Raw genomic sequence first — 13,183 nt, 5'->3', positions numbered from 1 at the left:
GACCCAGATTCCCACAAAGTATTGGTGGCTTCTAATTACTCTTACTAATAAATGAGGCTAAGGTTTAACAAAACCATTTCTGTGAAATACATGGCCCATCTGTATTGAATTAAATCCAGCAGAAGACAGAAAACTTGAGGCACCATAAATATTTTAGCCACAGAATTAGCACATCCTTTCTTAACACAGGTTTTATTAATCACAAAATAGCATTCTCCCTGAATACTTGTCTACTACTAGAGTCTCACAAGAAAGGTAGTGCTGCAAATGACTATTTTTTATACTTTGGAATTTATTTTAAAAAAAATTCTCTGTACAATAACTCCTGCACTAGTGTAGGAATTAGACCAAGAAAAAAAATATTAGACTGAGCATGAGAAGAGAAAAATTTAGAAATTGCCAGGGGGGGTGAAAAGAGACCACAATCATAACTAGAGCTGTGAGGTGAAGAAAGTAGATAAAGAAATGGAAATGGAAAAGAAGGAAAATAATCATACTCTGGAGGGTACAAATCCACCACTTGTTTTCTGACAAGTATTTCTGAGGGCTGGGGATGGAAATTCTACTTTTCTTGCTACCAACCAACTTCTCAGCAGGAGGCCAAGAGTTCACTTGTGCAAATTGTCACTAAAAATGCATACTTTTGATGACAGCTTTTAACCAAAACAACCACAGGTTTTAAGAGAATAAAAAAACCAGAACATGTCAAAAAAGCAGGCAGGAATTTTTTTTTTTATAATGTGTCTGGTTTAAATGTGGGAACTGATTAGGTGTGGAAACAAAATTGCCTTGGACCCCAATCAGACATATTCCACAATTCAGAATCCAAGCCAATGTAACACAGCTTGAAATTCCAGCAAGGGAATTTTATAGGCCTGTGTTACTTAACTTGGGATCCTCTTGCATCACCTTGGATCACTTACATTATCAGACAACTGCACTGTCATCAAACAAATAGCTTTTTAAGATAACACCTGGAATTTTTATCTGACTGCTTGACTTCAAAACTCCTGAGCAGCTGCAGGTGCTGGTTATGCAATGTGTAAGTAGTTTGATCCAAAACCACCCCATTTCACACTTTTTCAAGTAGGATTTCTAATTTTATTTACTAATATTACATAATTAAAATTAAGCCTATTTATTTACTAATATTACATCATTAAAATAAAGCCTGTAAATATAAAACATTGCCAAAAACTTCAAAGGCTGGATGGAGTTTCTGGAGATTAACATAACCAGAGCCTACAATGATAAGGAGCAGACTTGTCACTGGCTTCCACAGACATCAGTTCTCACTGCTTGCATCAAAGAGCTAAGAAAGTGATTTTTTCTGAAAAGGTACAAACTCCATCTTTGGCTACAAGTTCAGAACAACTACTAAACTGCTCACAGGAAAACTACACTAATTATACTGCATTATCCAATGTAAACATTTTAATTAGTATTAATATAACCTAAATAGAAACAATTTATAAGTTGGAGAAAAAACTAGATACTCACATTCCAAATTTTCAATATACAGGTTTTCAAATTCCCGCTCTATTTGCCCAAAAAGTTCAAGGAGTGTATTCCGGACAGCAGATGGTAACTTAGAATCCTAGGAAGCAAAATACTGGGAGGTTAGATTTTTCATTACATATATTTGATAAAATTACTCTTCAGTCTTGAACTGATTTTAAGAGTTATCTCAATGTCCCAGCAAGGAGGCAAATTAAAACTACTCCTAGTGTAGAAACAAAACAAATAGCTATGTGCATCATAGAGTTATTCATTTTATATATTCTTTCTCTTTCAAGGGATAGAATTCAAAACACCTATGGTGATATTTGTTTTCGTTTTCCCCACTAGAGAAAAATTACAAAACCAAGATGCATGTACAATTCATTTTAAAAAATAGAAAGTGAGAAAAAATTTCTTTTAAATATCAATATGTTTCCAGTTCAAGAAGAAATACCTTTGTTTGATAAAGTAATTCAAAAGTTGACTATGCAATGGGTTAGAAAGTTGTGAACACAATGCATCTTATTACCAAAGCTTAAGACAAACTAAAATTTTAAATGTATTTTTGACATTTACCTACTTTTGTCATTAACCATAACTAAGTGTGAAGAAAAACTACAATTTCTAATCCTTCCCTCCTCAGATATTACTCAAGCATTCTATTCCTCAGATGCTCGTAGACCACACTCTGTAAATTGGCTTACTACACTTACTATTTACCCAGGTAGCCAGCTCTAAAGTTCTTTTTAAAAAAGCTTTCACTGAACTGAGTCACCTTCCGTTCCAGCCCCGGGAATTGTCTGCAGGCACAGCGGGAAAGGCCGCCCGTGACCCTGGCTGGGCAGGTTATTTCCAAAGTTTAAAGAGAGAGCAAGAGAAGGCACTCACAGCCATGACACAGAGCACACCTGCTTTGTGCACAATTTCACACAGGTTCACAGCTGGTTTAAGCTGTGGCACTGTGCTGGAAGAAGTGGGACCACGCTCCTTAAGCCCCTCTACATCATTCCTTTCTTCATCTGCCTCTCCTCAGACAAGGTGAGACCAGAAGCACAATAGATCCTAATTGAAACCAACTTGAAACAAAACTGATTAAACAAAAATACTAAATACATTAAACACTGTTAAGAGAAACACTGAAGTTAGAAGAATTATTTCAAAATCAATTACCCAATAATTTCACACAGCAAGGTTATGAAAGAAACTAACTTATCCTACAACTTTTGCAACCAAAAGGAGATGTATAAAAGTTTTTCAAACCAATTCTCAAAGCCTGAAAGTATAAACAAATCTAAACTTGTAATGAAGTAACCAACACAGTAAAATGCATTCACTTCCTTTCCTCTGTTTAAAATTGGCATTGTTTAAAACAGCTTATTAAAACAGCATGTAATAATGTTATCTCTTTATCTGCAAAAGTTCTTAGCTAGATCTCATGAGGTTTACAGCTACACTGTGAAGGGGCACTAATACTCTCTACTTGATAGAATCTGCCACCCAGCTGCTCAAGGTCAACAAAATCCAACAAGATGATAGATAAAACATTTTAAACACCTATGCATTACAGCCTAAAACACTTGAAACAGTTTAACATTTTTGTTTACTATGCAGGGGTGACAGCATATCTTGACCTCTCAGCTGCCCTTCACAGCTTTCCTGAAGTAAGGCTGCAATACTTACAAATGCATGAAGAGTTTTCTATCCAAGTACTTGATTCTCCAACTTTTAGATGACTAGAAGCAACAACCTAGGCTCTGTTAACTCCCAGAAAACTAATGCTATGATTTACTAAAAAATAGATTTAATTAAAATAAAACAGTCACAACACTGAGAAAAACACCAGGTTTTCCCTTCAGTGTTTCTGCAGACTTCAGTGTGAGGTTTCTCGCAGCCAAACTCCATTTGTATTTCAAACCAACTGTCTCATAAAAATCAAGCTTTGCATCATCTTTGCCAGTCCCCACACTAACACTGTGTAGTCAATTTGACAATAAATTCTTTTAAACTGGCATTTGCTTATATTTGCTAGTACTGCTTCTGACAGAAGCCTTACCTACTGGTAATCTCAGAATTTTTAGGTGCAACATTCCAAGTCCAGATTGCACCCACTACTCTGACATAATTAAGAAAGCTACAGAAGCAGTGGCTGCTGTTCATTCCCTTGAATTTAATCCCAGAATAGCACACCTTCATTTGAGCCAAACAAGACAAACAAGCCCACACAAACAAAAATCTGAGTTAGCTCACACTTCTGTCAGGCAGGCAGTATTTGTTTACTTTATGGAAAGGAATGCAGAACAGCATTCCAACTAATATTTTCCCTATCAGAGTCATCATAAGAAGTATCTGGTTATTCATACTTCTGGATTGCTGCCATTCCAAGAAAGCAAGAATCAATCTTGATTTTTTTCTTTTGCAGGTGGGAGGGAGAGGTTGCAGCGAATAAACAGGCTGGGATTTTTACCACTGGCTTTATGGCTTGATTATTCATCTAAGAAAACACAGAAGCTGATAAACTCCACAGGTCTCAACACAACCTACCTGAAACACTGTCAACAATCACGTCAATCATCTCCAAAGGCAGTGAGCGCTTACAAACAACAAATCTGCTGTTCCTGCAGCTTTGCTGGACATACTTCAACATTGAAGTTTGTTTAGCTTCTCCCCATAGGAAAGACACAAAAAGTGATGCAAGCTCCCCAGCAGCAGCTCACCTGCCCTTCCAGCATGTCTCTGTGCAGCGCCGCGCGCTCCTGCTCGGAGCTGTTGGTTCTCCGGATGGAAAGGCTGTGTGATTTACGCTTCTGCTTGGCTTGGCGAGCAGATGCACAGCTTCCACTTTCTACTGGCATTACTTCAAAAAAACAGCTTCACAGAGGCTCCTATGATAAACTAAGGACAAGCATTACACATTACAAATTGCCAAATGAACCGCTATTTAAATATTTTTTTCTCAAAATGGAAGGATTTGGTTCTACTGAACTTTGGAGTTGTTTGGGTTGTCATTAAAAAGAAGAGATCCCTCTTACTTACAGCTGGTCTTCAAACAACATTAAGTCCAAAACCATATGCATGTAGGTAAATAGAATGGAATTGTTTCTGCATTATTTATTCATTAGCTAACAAACCTCCACAAAAGGAAAATTAATTCCACTTCCTTGCTCATTTTGGAGAACACCAGCAGAGACAGCCCCAAAATGCTTCCAGGAAACAACTATTATGCATACTATAGTTCAATGAAATGCATGCAAAATTAAAACCCAGCTGGAAAATGAAAGCAAACATGGTAATTTAGGGACACTGTCAGGTTAAAAATGTATTATTCAACTTTAAGCATTACTGTACGAAATTTAACAGATGTCCTTGTTCAGAATTAGGCAGAAACTAATTTTCATTACAGAAGTTCTGAAAACTACCTTCCACCATTTATGGAAGCTCATGGTTTCACTTTCCTTAATAATGAAAATGCCCATGAATTTATGAAATAGTGAAAGTGTGCCTGACTTAACAGGCTGCTGGTGATGTGGTTAACTTCTGTCACCTTGATAAAGCCAAATATATGCATTTCAATGTGCCTAAAACCACCTGACAGTATCACCAAACAGTATTACCATGTATGAGCTACTGCTTCCCCTGTTTAAGAAAAATCAAATTATGCCTGATTTATTGCATAGATGTGGAGAATATATATGAAAAATCAAATTATGTTTGATTGCATAAATATGGAGAATATGTTCTTTACTGTCAAAATCTTATTTTTCAAACATTTAATTACTGGATTTTTTAAATTTAAACCCCACACTCAACAGAAATTAATTTTTGTTTCATGGAGTACCAGTTGTTAAGTATTTCAAATGTTTCAGGACTGATTACCCAAAATTTTTCAATCATGCACAATAAGAACAAAATAAAAATTCATTCTCCAGCATAAATCATTTCTGAAACAACAATCAAAACTTAAAATAGGTGCAATAGTCTGCAGAGAAATAGGAGAGCAGAGTTGGCAAAGCTAACCAGGCAACTGAGCTTCCTTTTAAACAAGTTGATCAGAGAAAATTTAAACCAAACCCAGGACCACTTCCAATTTAAGATCCGCCAACACGCTGGATCTCACGCTAGGAATGAGCACCAGGCTATGAACAAGGCAGGCATTAACCACTTCAGGGCTTGGACATGGTGTGTGCAGCTCCCACCACATCATAAAGCCAAGGAAAGCACACTAAAAACACAGTATGCACTGTGAATAACATGAGCTTGAAACCTCCTTTGGGTTTTAAATCACAAAATGAAAATGTATAGAGATACAGGTATTAGTATCAAAAATGAGACTAGATTTAGTTAAGATTTTAATGCCCATCCATCCTTATTAAAGAACTTGGTATTTTAATTAGCTTTTAGAAGAACTGTGTTCCAGTAACCTGACACCAATTCCATAGTGAATCTAAAATAAAATTTAGGCTGCACCAGTGACCTGTACTGTACTAAATTTTATTTTTCATATCCTCTGGATTCCACAGAGTTCTCCCCTGCACCTAATCCCATCAGAGCTTTTAATGTGTGATTAATCAGTAGTAACTAAATAGCTATATTCACAAATTAAAGAAGAGGCTAGAAAAAACTACCATTGGGTAGTTCCTTATTTGCCTAAATTCTGCTATTCACTATGGCTAGAGTCCTCTACAAAATTTTTTTAAGTCCATCCCATAAACAGTTACTGTCAATTCTCTGGGCTTCACTAAGTATCTTCCTGTTCATGGACATATGGTCAAGAATGAGGAACAGGTTTTCCATGCTCATCACATTTCTATTTCCTTTCAAAAGAGGATCAAATCCCAAGCACACATATATCTTCTCCCCTCTTCCACCCTGCTTCCTAGCTCCCTTGGGAACCACTCTTTCAATGGCTTTCAGTGACCATAATCTGCAGTTTGGGATTACATTTTAAGGCCAGATACATCAGCGTGCACACAGGTAGTTTTGTTAAGACAGTTTTATTCACATAGCTACTATAATCCCATAAATCCATTAACACCATTTCACTTAAGATCTGGGGGTAGAGGGGAGTAAAAAAATCCAAAAGACAATTTCTAATCCCTGCCAGATGTGGCTCCTGAACTGTTAGACACAAAGATGTTAATGTGGCATATGCCTTACAAGCCACTGTTTTAACTATATCAGTATCCACTTGCCCTTTCTGCCAAGCTACTTCATTTTGGAGGACATTATCCAGCAATATCCTTTTTTTGAGTAGAATGATTTGCATTGGAAGGCACCTTTAAAGGTCCTCTAGTCAGACTCCTCTGCAATGGGCAGGGACATCTGGTTGCTCACCAGGTTGCTCAGAGCCCTGTCCAACCTGACCTTGAATGTTTCCACGGGTGGGGCATCCATTGCCTCTCTGGCCAGCCTGTGCCCATGTTGCACCACCCTCACTGTAAAAAATTCTTCCTTCTATTTAATCTCAATCTACCCTTTTTTAGGTTAAAATCATTACCCTTTGTCATATCACTATAGTCCCTGGTAATAAGTCTCTCCTTCTCCAAAGTTCCCCTTAAGTATTGAAAGGGATAAGGTGACAGGGATACCCTGATAAGGTGTCCCCAGAGAATCCTCTTGGGCTAAAACCCCATCTCTCTCAGCTTTTTTTTCCACAGAAGAGGTTTGCAGCAGACTGATAACTTTTGTACCTCTTCTCTGAACTAGCTCTAACATGTCCACATCTTCTTGTGCCATTGCCTGCAGGCACACATTTCTGCCTCATGTCTGGTTTTTCATGCCCCAGGTCCCTCTCTGCTGGGCTGCTCTCAATCTGTTCACCCTCCACCCTGCACTGATACCAGGGACTGCTCCAACCCAAGGCACAGGACCCTGCAGTTGGCCTTGTTGAACTTCATGAGGTTTGCACTCCTGAAGCCTGTCATGGTCCCTCTGGGTGCTATCCCTTCTCTCAGTGAATCAACTGCAGCATCACTACATGCAGATTTGGCAGCTATACACTCTAGCACATAGAATTTAAAGGGACACAGTCATATGCATGAGATTACATCTTTACAGAGTGAAATTCTCACATTCTCTACGTAGAAGTTTCTACTTTGGCAGCTCGTGAGCAAAGGGAGCAGACTGGGTAGGAATCACTGTCTCTGTAGCCCTGCAGGCAGTGTCCCTGCCAGGGACTGCCCTCTCCTCATGCAGCAGCATGACACACCACCCATGCACGTTCTGGAGAGGGCAAACATGCAGCTGTTCCCAGGCTCGGCAGGAGGGCGCACACAGCCACAGCAAAGCTGAAACCAAAGAGGCCACAAGCAGGCATGTGCATACAGAGGATGGCAAGGACAAGTTAAGGGGAATAGCTTCACTGCCTTTAATAGTGTTGTTCTGAATCCCACCAAACAGCCTGACAAACTTTGAGTCATGGAGCAATAATCAATACGTTTTTCTTAGAACAAGGATTTAAATTCAGTTTTAAAATAGTGACAGTGTCCCTTTAAATATTAACTTCACTTTGACAATTTCAGAACTCTTCTGATCCAATTGCAGCAGTAAGAAGCTATAGGTTTTTCAAGAGTAGATTTCACAAAATAGATCCTTGGCAATATGATGCTAAAAAAATTAGGTGCTCATTTCTAGCAGTTACCTGATTCCCCTTATTATGTAAGGTTTTCAAACAATGAAAATTACCTGTCCAGAATATCAGTGTCATGTTACATATCCTATGAAAACCATATTAAATATTGATTAGTGAAACAGTCAGTAGTACACAAACCAGTCAAAGTCTTTCAATTCTTTGAAACTTGTAGTTAGAACACACCAGACAACAGGAGAGGGGGGATGAGGGAAAACATAAACACAAATGAATCCCAGTGAAACCAAGTAAGAAAAAAGTGCTTCAAAACAATCCATTATATATTATTAGCCAGATATAGTTAATCTTAACTTTTCCAAATGGGTTCTGAAAAGAAAAATTCACTAAGGTCACTTTCCTTCTACTCAGTAATGCCGCAAGTAGGATGGAAAACCCACCAAGAAGCATTGGAACCTTGCTTCCTGAATCAAATGAAGCTAAATTCACAGAAGCTAAAAATTAGCAATCAAGCATAAAAAAGCCTGAAGAAATGTACTTTCTGAGAAAAAAGGGAGAGGGGGAGAAAGAGGAAGCATATTGTATTACTAAAGTATTTTCACTAAGGGTGGCAGTTCACAAGTGCTGTATTACTAAGTGAGATTAAGAGACATACTGAGCTATTCTGCTCAATCATTTTGGAAAACACTCCAATTGCACAGACTTCACACAGTGATCTGTGAAAGCCTCCAGAGAACCTTTCCAGCAATATAAATCTGCAGAAGTAGGGGAGTAAAAGGTGTCCCAGAAAACATCTAGACCACAGGTGCTTACTGCTTGCTAAATGCAAAGATACTCCAGTATTTCAGATATGCTGTTTAATTAAACTCACAGGATATTTTACAGTGTGTTAAATTAAAGTTCCACCACCTACCTTTCTGTAACAGATGTACCCAGTCACAGGAAGTATTTCATCAGAGTAACAGTAACGAGCAGATGTGTAACCAATTACTGTTTTAGTCAGCTACAACAGAGAAACAGCACCAACAAAGAGTGCACACACTGGCCTTTCCAGACTTAAAAACTCACTGCAGCAGTAACTAATCATGCTTGCCTACTTCTGCTCTTGAACAGAGAACAAGGAGGCTGCTGAAAGGAAAGAATTCCTGGGGTATGCATGTTGCTGAAGCCAGGGAGAAAAGCTGTGCTCTGCTGTCAGAGCACAGACAGAATGGCTACAGTATTGCATTTCCTTTTTTGTTCATTCAAGACAACACACAAGTTCTGTAAAGGGAAAGCATCAGGAAGATTCAGCAACATCTTCCCCAACATCTCCCTGCTCCATTTTCTTTGGAGTTTAGAAATAGCAATAGTTGCTATTTAAATGATTGTCTCAAATGAAAAAAAAAAAAAAAAAAACCATACCATTTTAGTGTATTTGTGTGTGCTTAAATCTCTTCATCTCATATCTCCCGTTTTCAAACATAGCTTAGAAGAAAATTTCTGTGTACACTATATAAAACACAAAGACATTTTACAATAGTAATTATTGTCTAGTGCAGCACTAAAACCTTCCAATACAAAGATGCCCATTAATGTAGGGGAGTGTGTGGGTTTGGGGCTTTTTTTTCCACAGAGCAGGGAGGGAAAACAGAAAGAGAGAAGAATGATTACAGTTATTAGGTTCTTAATTACATGGAACTCAGTTTGACAGCATTATTCATGAGTTAAGGGAATTTAAGTATCAACATGTGCCACTACATTCTTTTATTAATATGCAAAGAAATCAAATTTAAAGGAGTAAAACTTTCATTTTTAGGTCTTCAGTGAACAATTTGCCTCAGTGATGCTGTACATTCAAGTGCCATTAATTCAATGCAAGCTGCAGGACTACAGCACACCTGAGAAAGACCAGGCTAAACAGACTGCTTTGCAAGACTAGCTGTTTAGCTAAAGGTAAATATTTAGGAAACAAAACCATTCCAGATCATCACAGATGAGGCTAGAAACACTAATGAGTGTGCTCAAACCTTGTGAAATCCACTCGAGCATTACAACATTGATTTTTCTTTTTCTAAATTTAGTGCAGCTTTCTTTCAAATGAAGCTGAGTGTTCCTCGAGATGTAAAAGGGGAAAGCAGGGGGAAAGCAGGCATCCACCACTGAGGGTGACAACCTCCTTTCAATAGAAAGCCGAGTAAAGAAGCTGCACCAATAAATTTGAGGTATGTTATACAGCTGAAATCAAGGATAAAAACTTTAACACATTAGTGAGTACCTACTCTAAGCAAGCTTCTAACACCAACATCCAAATGTAAAATGTAAGCCAGCCCAGTTCTGCAGCTAGCAAGCTTTGATCTTGCTAATTCAACTATGTCAGCAAATGCTGCAGTCACACCAAAATGCAGGGCTGACCCAGCCTGCCACACAGTCTGCTGAAGCAAAAAATGTTACTCCCACCATACAAGTTCATATTATCTAATACTAAACAACAATAATTAGCAGATTTGGACTTTCTTTAATATGGTAGAAACCTTCCTGGGTCCACTAATAATCATCAGACTGAGACCTGAAAGCTTCCCTTTGAGACCAGGGCTACCTGTGCTCACTGAGGGTGCTCATTGTTTGAACTAGTTTAAATGGTGAAATACAATATCATCTTATGTTCAACACTAGTTAGTAACCTATCAGTATATATTGTACCCTTCCTTTATTTAGAGGTATTGATGAACTGACTTTATTGAAGAACTCAAGGGATAGCATCAATTCCTGCAAAATTACTTACAGCTGGTGAACTCCTAAAATATGAAGGGTACTTTATTTCCTCAGCTGTTTCACAGGCACTGCAGCTCCCATTTCTGTATTAGCAAATCCTTAACAGCCTAGAAGTAGCCTCCATGCAGGCACAGGGATGCAAATACAGGACCTGAGGGTGAGGAATCCTAAGGAAGTTCAAAAGCAAAAGCAATTTAACCAGGTGTTTGTTCAAGGAAGTACTGCACCACACTCAGAAGCTAGAATCTTATTCTGCTAGTCCCTAAACAAATAATATTTGTGTATTTGTTATGGATGTATTCATTAATTGCTATTATGGTCTTATTCAAGCACAGTGACCTCTAGTATCACTGCTCTTCATCTGGGAATATAAAGTAAACTAAAATCTTTTCATTCTTAAGACTTGAACAAAAGCAAGTAATTTTGACTCTGACTATAATATATCTAGCAAGCTCTTCAGAAGCACCAATAAATAATCTCTGCACAGCACATTCTTGAAGCATTACCTCATGTGGTCTAGCACAGAGAACTACAGAACCTACCAACAGACCATGTAAGAGCACTGTGAGCACCCAGCCTACCATCTTGAACAGCAAGCCTAAAAATAGTCACTACATATTGCTTGCAGATGAGAAAATACAAACCACTCTGGCTTGCAAGAAGACCATCCTGATTCCTGTCCATTCCTCAGTGGTCATTCACAGACCAGGAACCAGCTCTCCCCCACAGGGCTTTGAAGGGTTGGCCTCCAAAAAAAGCCCCTCAGCCTGGCTTTCACCTCACAAGACAACCTACTAGCCTTAGCTCCAAGACTTAAAATTCCATGACATAAAATGATCCTAATCTCATCTCAAATGTATAGAATGCAATACCACTTAATTCCTCCTTACTTGGCACATACCAGTTGTGGCTTGCAATTTCAGGATAGGAGTCAGATCTTATTGTAAGCCATTATTACCACACAATATTTGTCTTGTGACTGTACCAACAAACTTAAGCACTTCGGTGCATACTAAAGACTGCATGCTTCAAACAAGTCCTGAATTAAAGAAATAGATGGTGGAAGGGCCTGCCTATATTAAATAGGCAGTCTCATCTCAAAATCTTTAGATTAAACACGATAAACATAGTTCAGGGACAAACATACACATAAACAACTGGCATTAAAAAGACAATCAACATTACAGTTGGCCCTAAATGCTAATGTTTAGTGCCAGCACCTTTTCTTAAAATAACTGCCCAAGTCCACAACACACAAAGCGACATCTAAAGTTACTACAAGACAGGTTAGAGCTGACATCATGCACAAAGATTATCTAATCTTAACTACTCATTAGAAAACATACTTGTGGGTTCTTGGGGTTAGCAGTTCTCATTCAAAATGATCAGAAACGCCAACAGCAAACTAGCTTGGAAAGCAGTTTCAGAAATTTGCTCAAGGAAAATGATGCAGTTGTAAGGTTGTAAAATGGGTGCCTGAACAACAGACGTTCGTATCATGTCAAGGTGCACTCAATGACACTGAATCACTTCGAAGAAGCTGCTCCACCAGTTCCTTACATAAACCTTCCATTACATTACTGTTATAGAAAGCCCACTTCACAGCAATAACAAAATAAATTTGACAAGCTGGACAAGAGAGATAAAAACACACATAGAAGTTTCTCTTTTCTCACAAACACCATGATGTCCTTGAGCCACAGATCAACACAACTTGAAAGAAGTTTTCCTCATCTTTGCAAAGAATGGAACCTAACATCCACTCAACCCCTGAATACATTAAGCATATCCATTCTTCCCTCAAACTTATTTTCATGGGGTTTTAGCTCAGAAAAGGAGAGATCTGAAGATGGCTCTTTGCAGACAACTTTTATCCATCTTGGACACTTCCATGTCATCCTCCCACTGCTGAAGGTCAGATTCACCCCATGCCACCACAAACTGTGCTCCCCTCATCATTTAGCTGTGCCCCACTTCAGAAATTTGGGGGTTTCACGTTTACTCCATTTGTACAGGTGTCAGAGGATCTGAACTCCACCTGTAAGCTCCTGGGGCTCTATGCTTGGCCTGTCCTCAGGGTAGACAGCAGCACACGAACAAAGTTAGCGAGAGGAGTCTCCTCACAGCACCCTCGGCTTCCCCACCGCAGACCTGGAACCATCCCTACAGCCTGGGGCTGGGAGCGCTCAAAAACCGCCACACACAGAAGAGGAAGGACAGCTCATTTTCGCTTATTTCAGGTTTTTATAGGAGAACGTGCAAGTCATTTCACGCGGAAATCAAGCAGAATAGGACGGGCAGGGAGGGGGTGCCCGGGCAGGAGCCCCGGTTTGCGCCGCGGGCCTG

At 38.9% G+C, this 13,183-nt stretch overlaps 1 protein-coding gene across 3 annotated transcripts in view; it reads right to left on the bottom strand.

The window, feature by feature from the left end:
• WDR37 (WD repeat domain 37) overlaps nucleotides 1-13,183 on the bottom strand; it is a 44,596-nt gene that overhangs the window by 31,085 nt on the left and 328 nt on the right. The window contains exons 1-4 of one of the 3 annotated variants that reach the window (XM_063148201.1): nucleotides 10,848-10,936; nucleotides 8,182-8,213; nucleotides 4,215-4,392; nucleotides 1,501-1,597 (exon numbers count right to left, since the gene is read on the bottom strand). In XM_063148201.1, coding sequence (XP_063004271.1) covers nucleotides 1,501-1,597; nucleotides 4,215-4,352 — 235 coding nt within the window. In that variant the 5' untranslated portion in view covers nucleotides 4,353-4,392; nucleotides 8,182-8,213; nucleotides 10,848-10,936. Of the gene's footprint in view, nucleotides 1-1,500; nucleotides 1,598-4,214; nucleotides 4,393-8,181; nucleotides 8,214-10,847; nucleotides 10,937-13,183 lie in introns of those variants that run through there. The other 2 variants (XM_063148183.1, XM_063148193.1) reach the window with 2 other exon arrangements.

The sequence above is a fragment of the Melospiza melodia genome, chromosome 1 (assembly GCF_035770615.1).
Source record: "Melospiza melodia melodia isolate bMelMel2 chromosome 1, bMelMel2.pri, whole genome shotgun sequence".
Lineage (NCBI taxonomy): Eukaryota > Metazoa > Chordata > Aves > Passeriformes > Passerellidae > Melospiza > Melospiza melodia.
The sequence above is the reverse complement of the archived record's forward strand: the minus strand, read 5'-3'. Positions and strand labels throughout refer to the sequence as shown.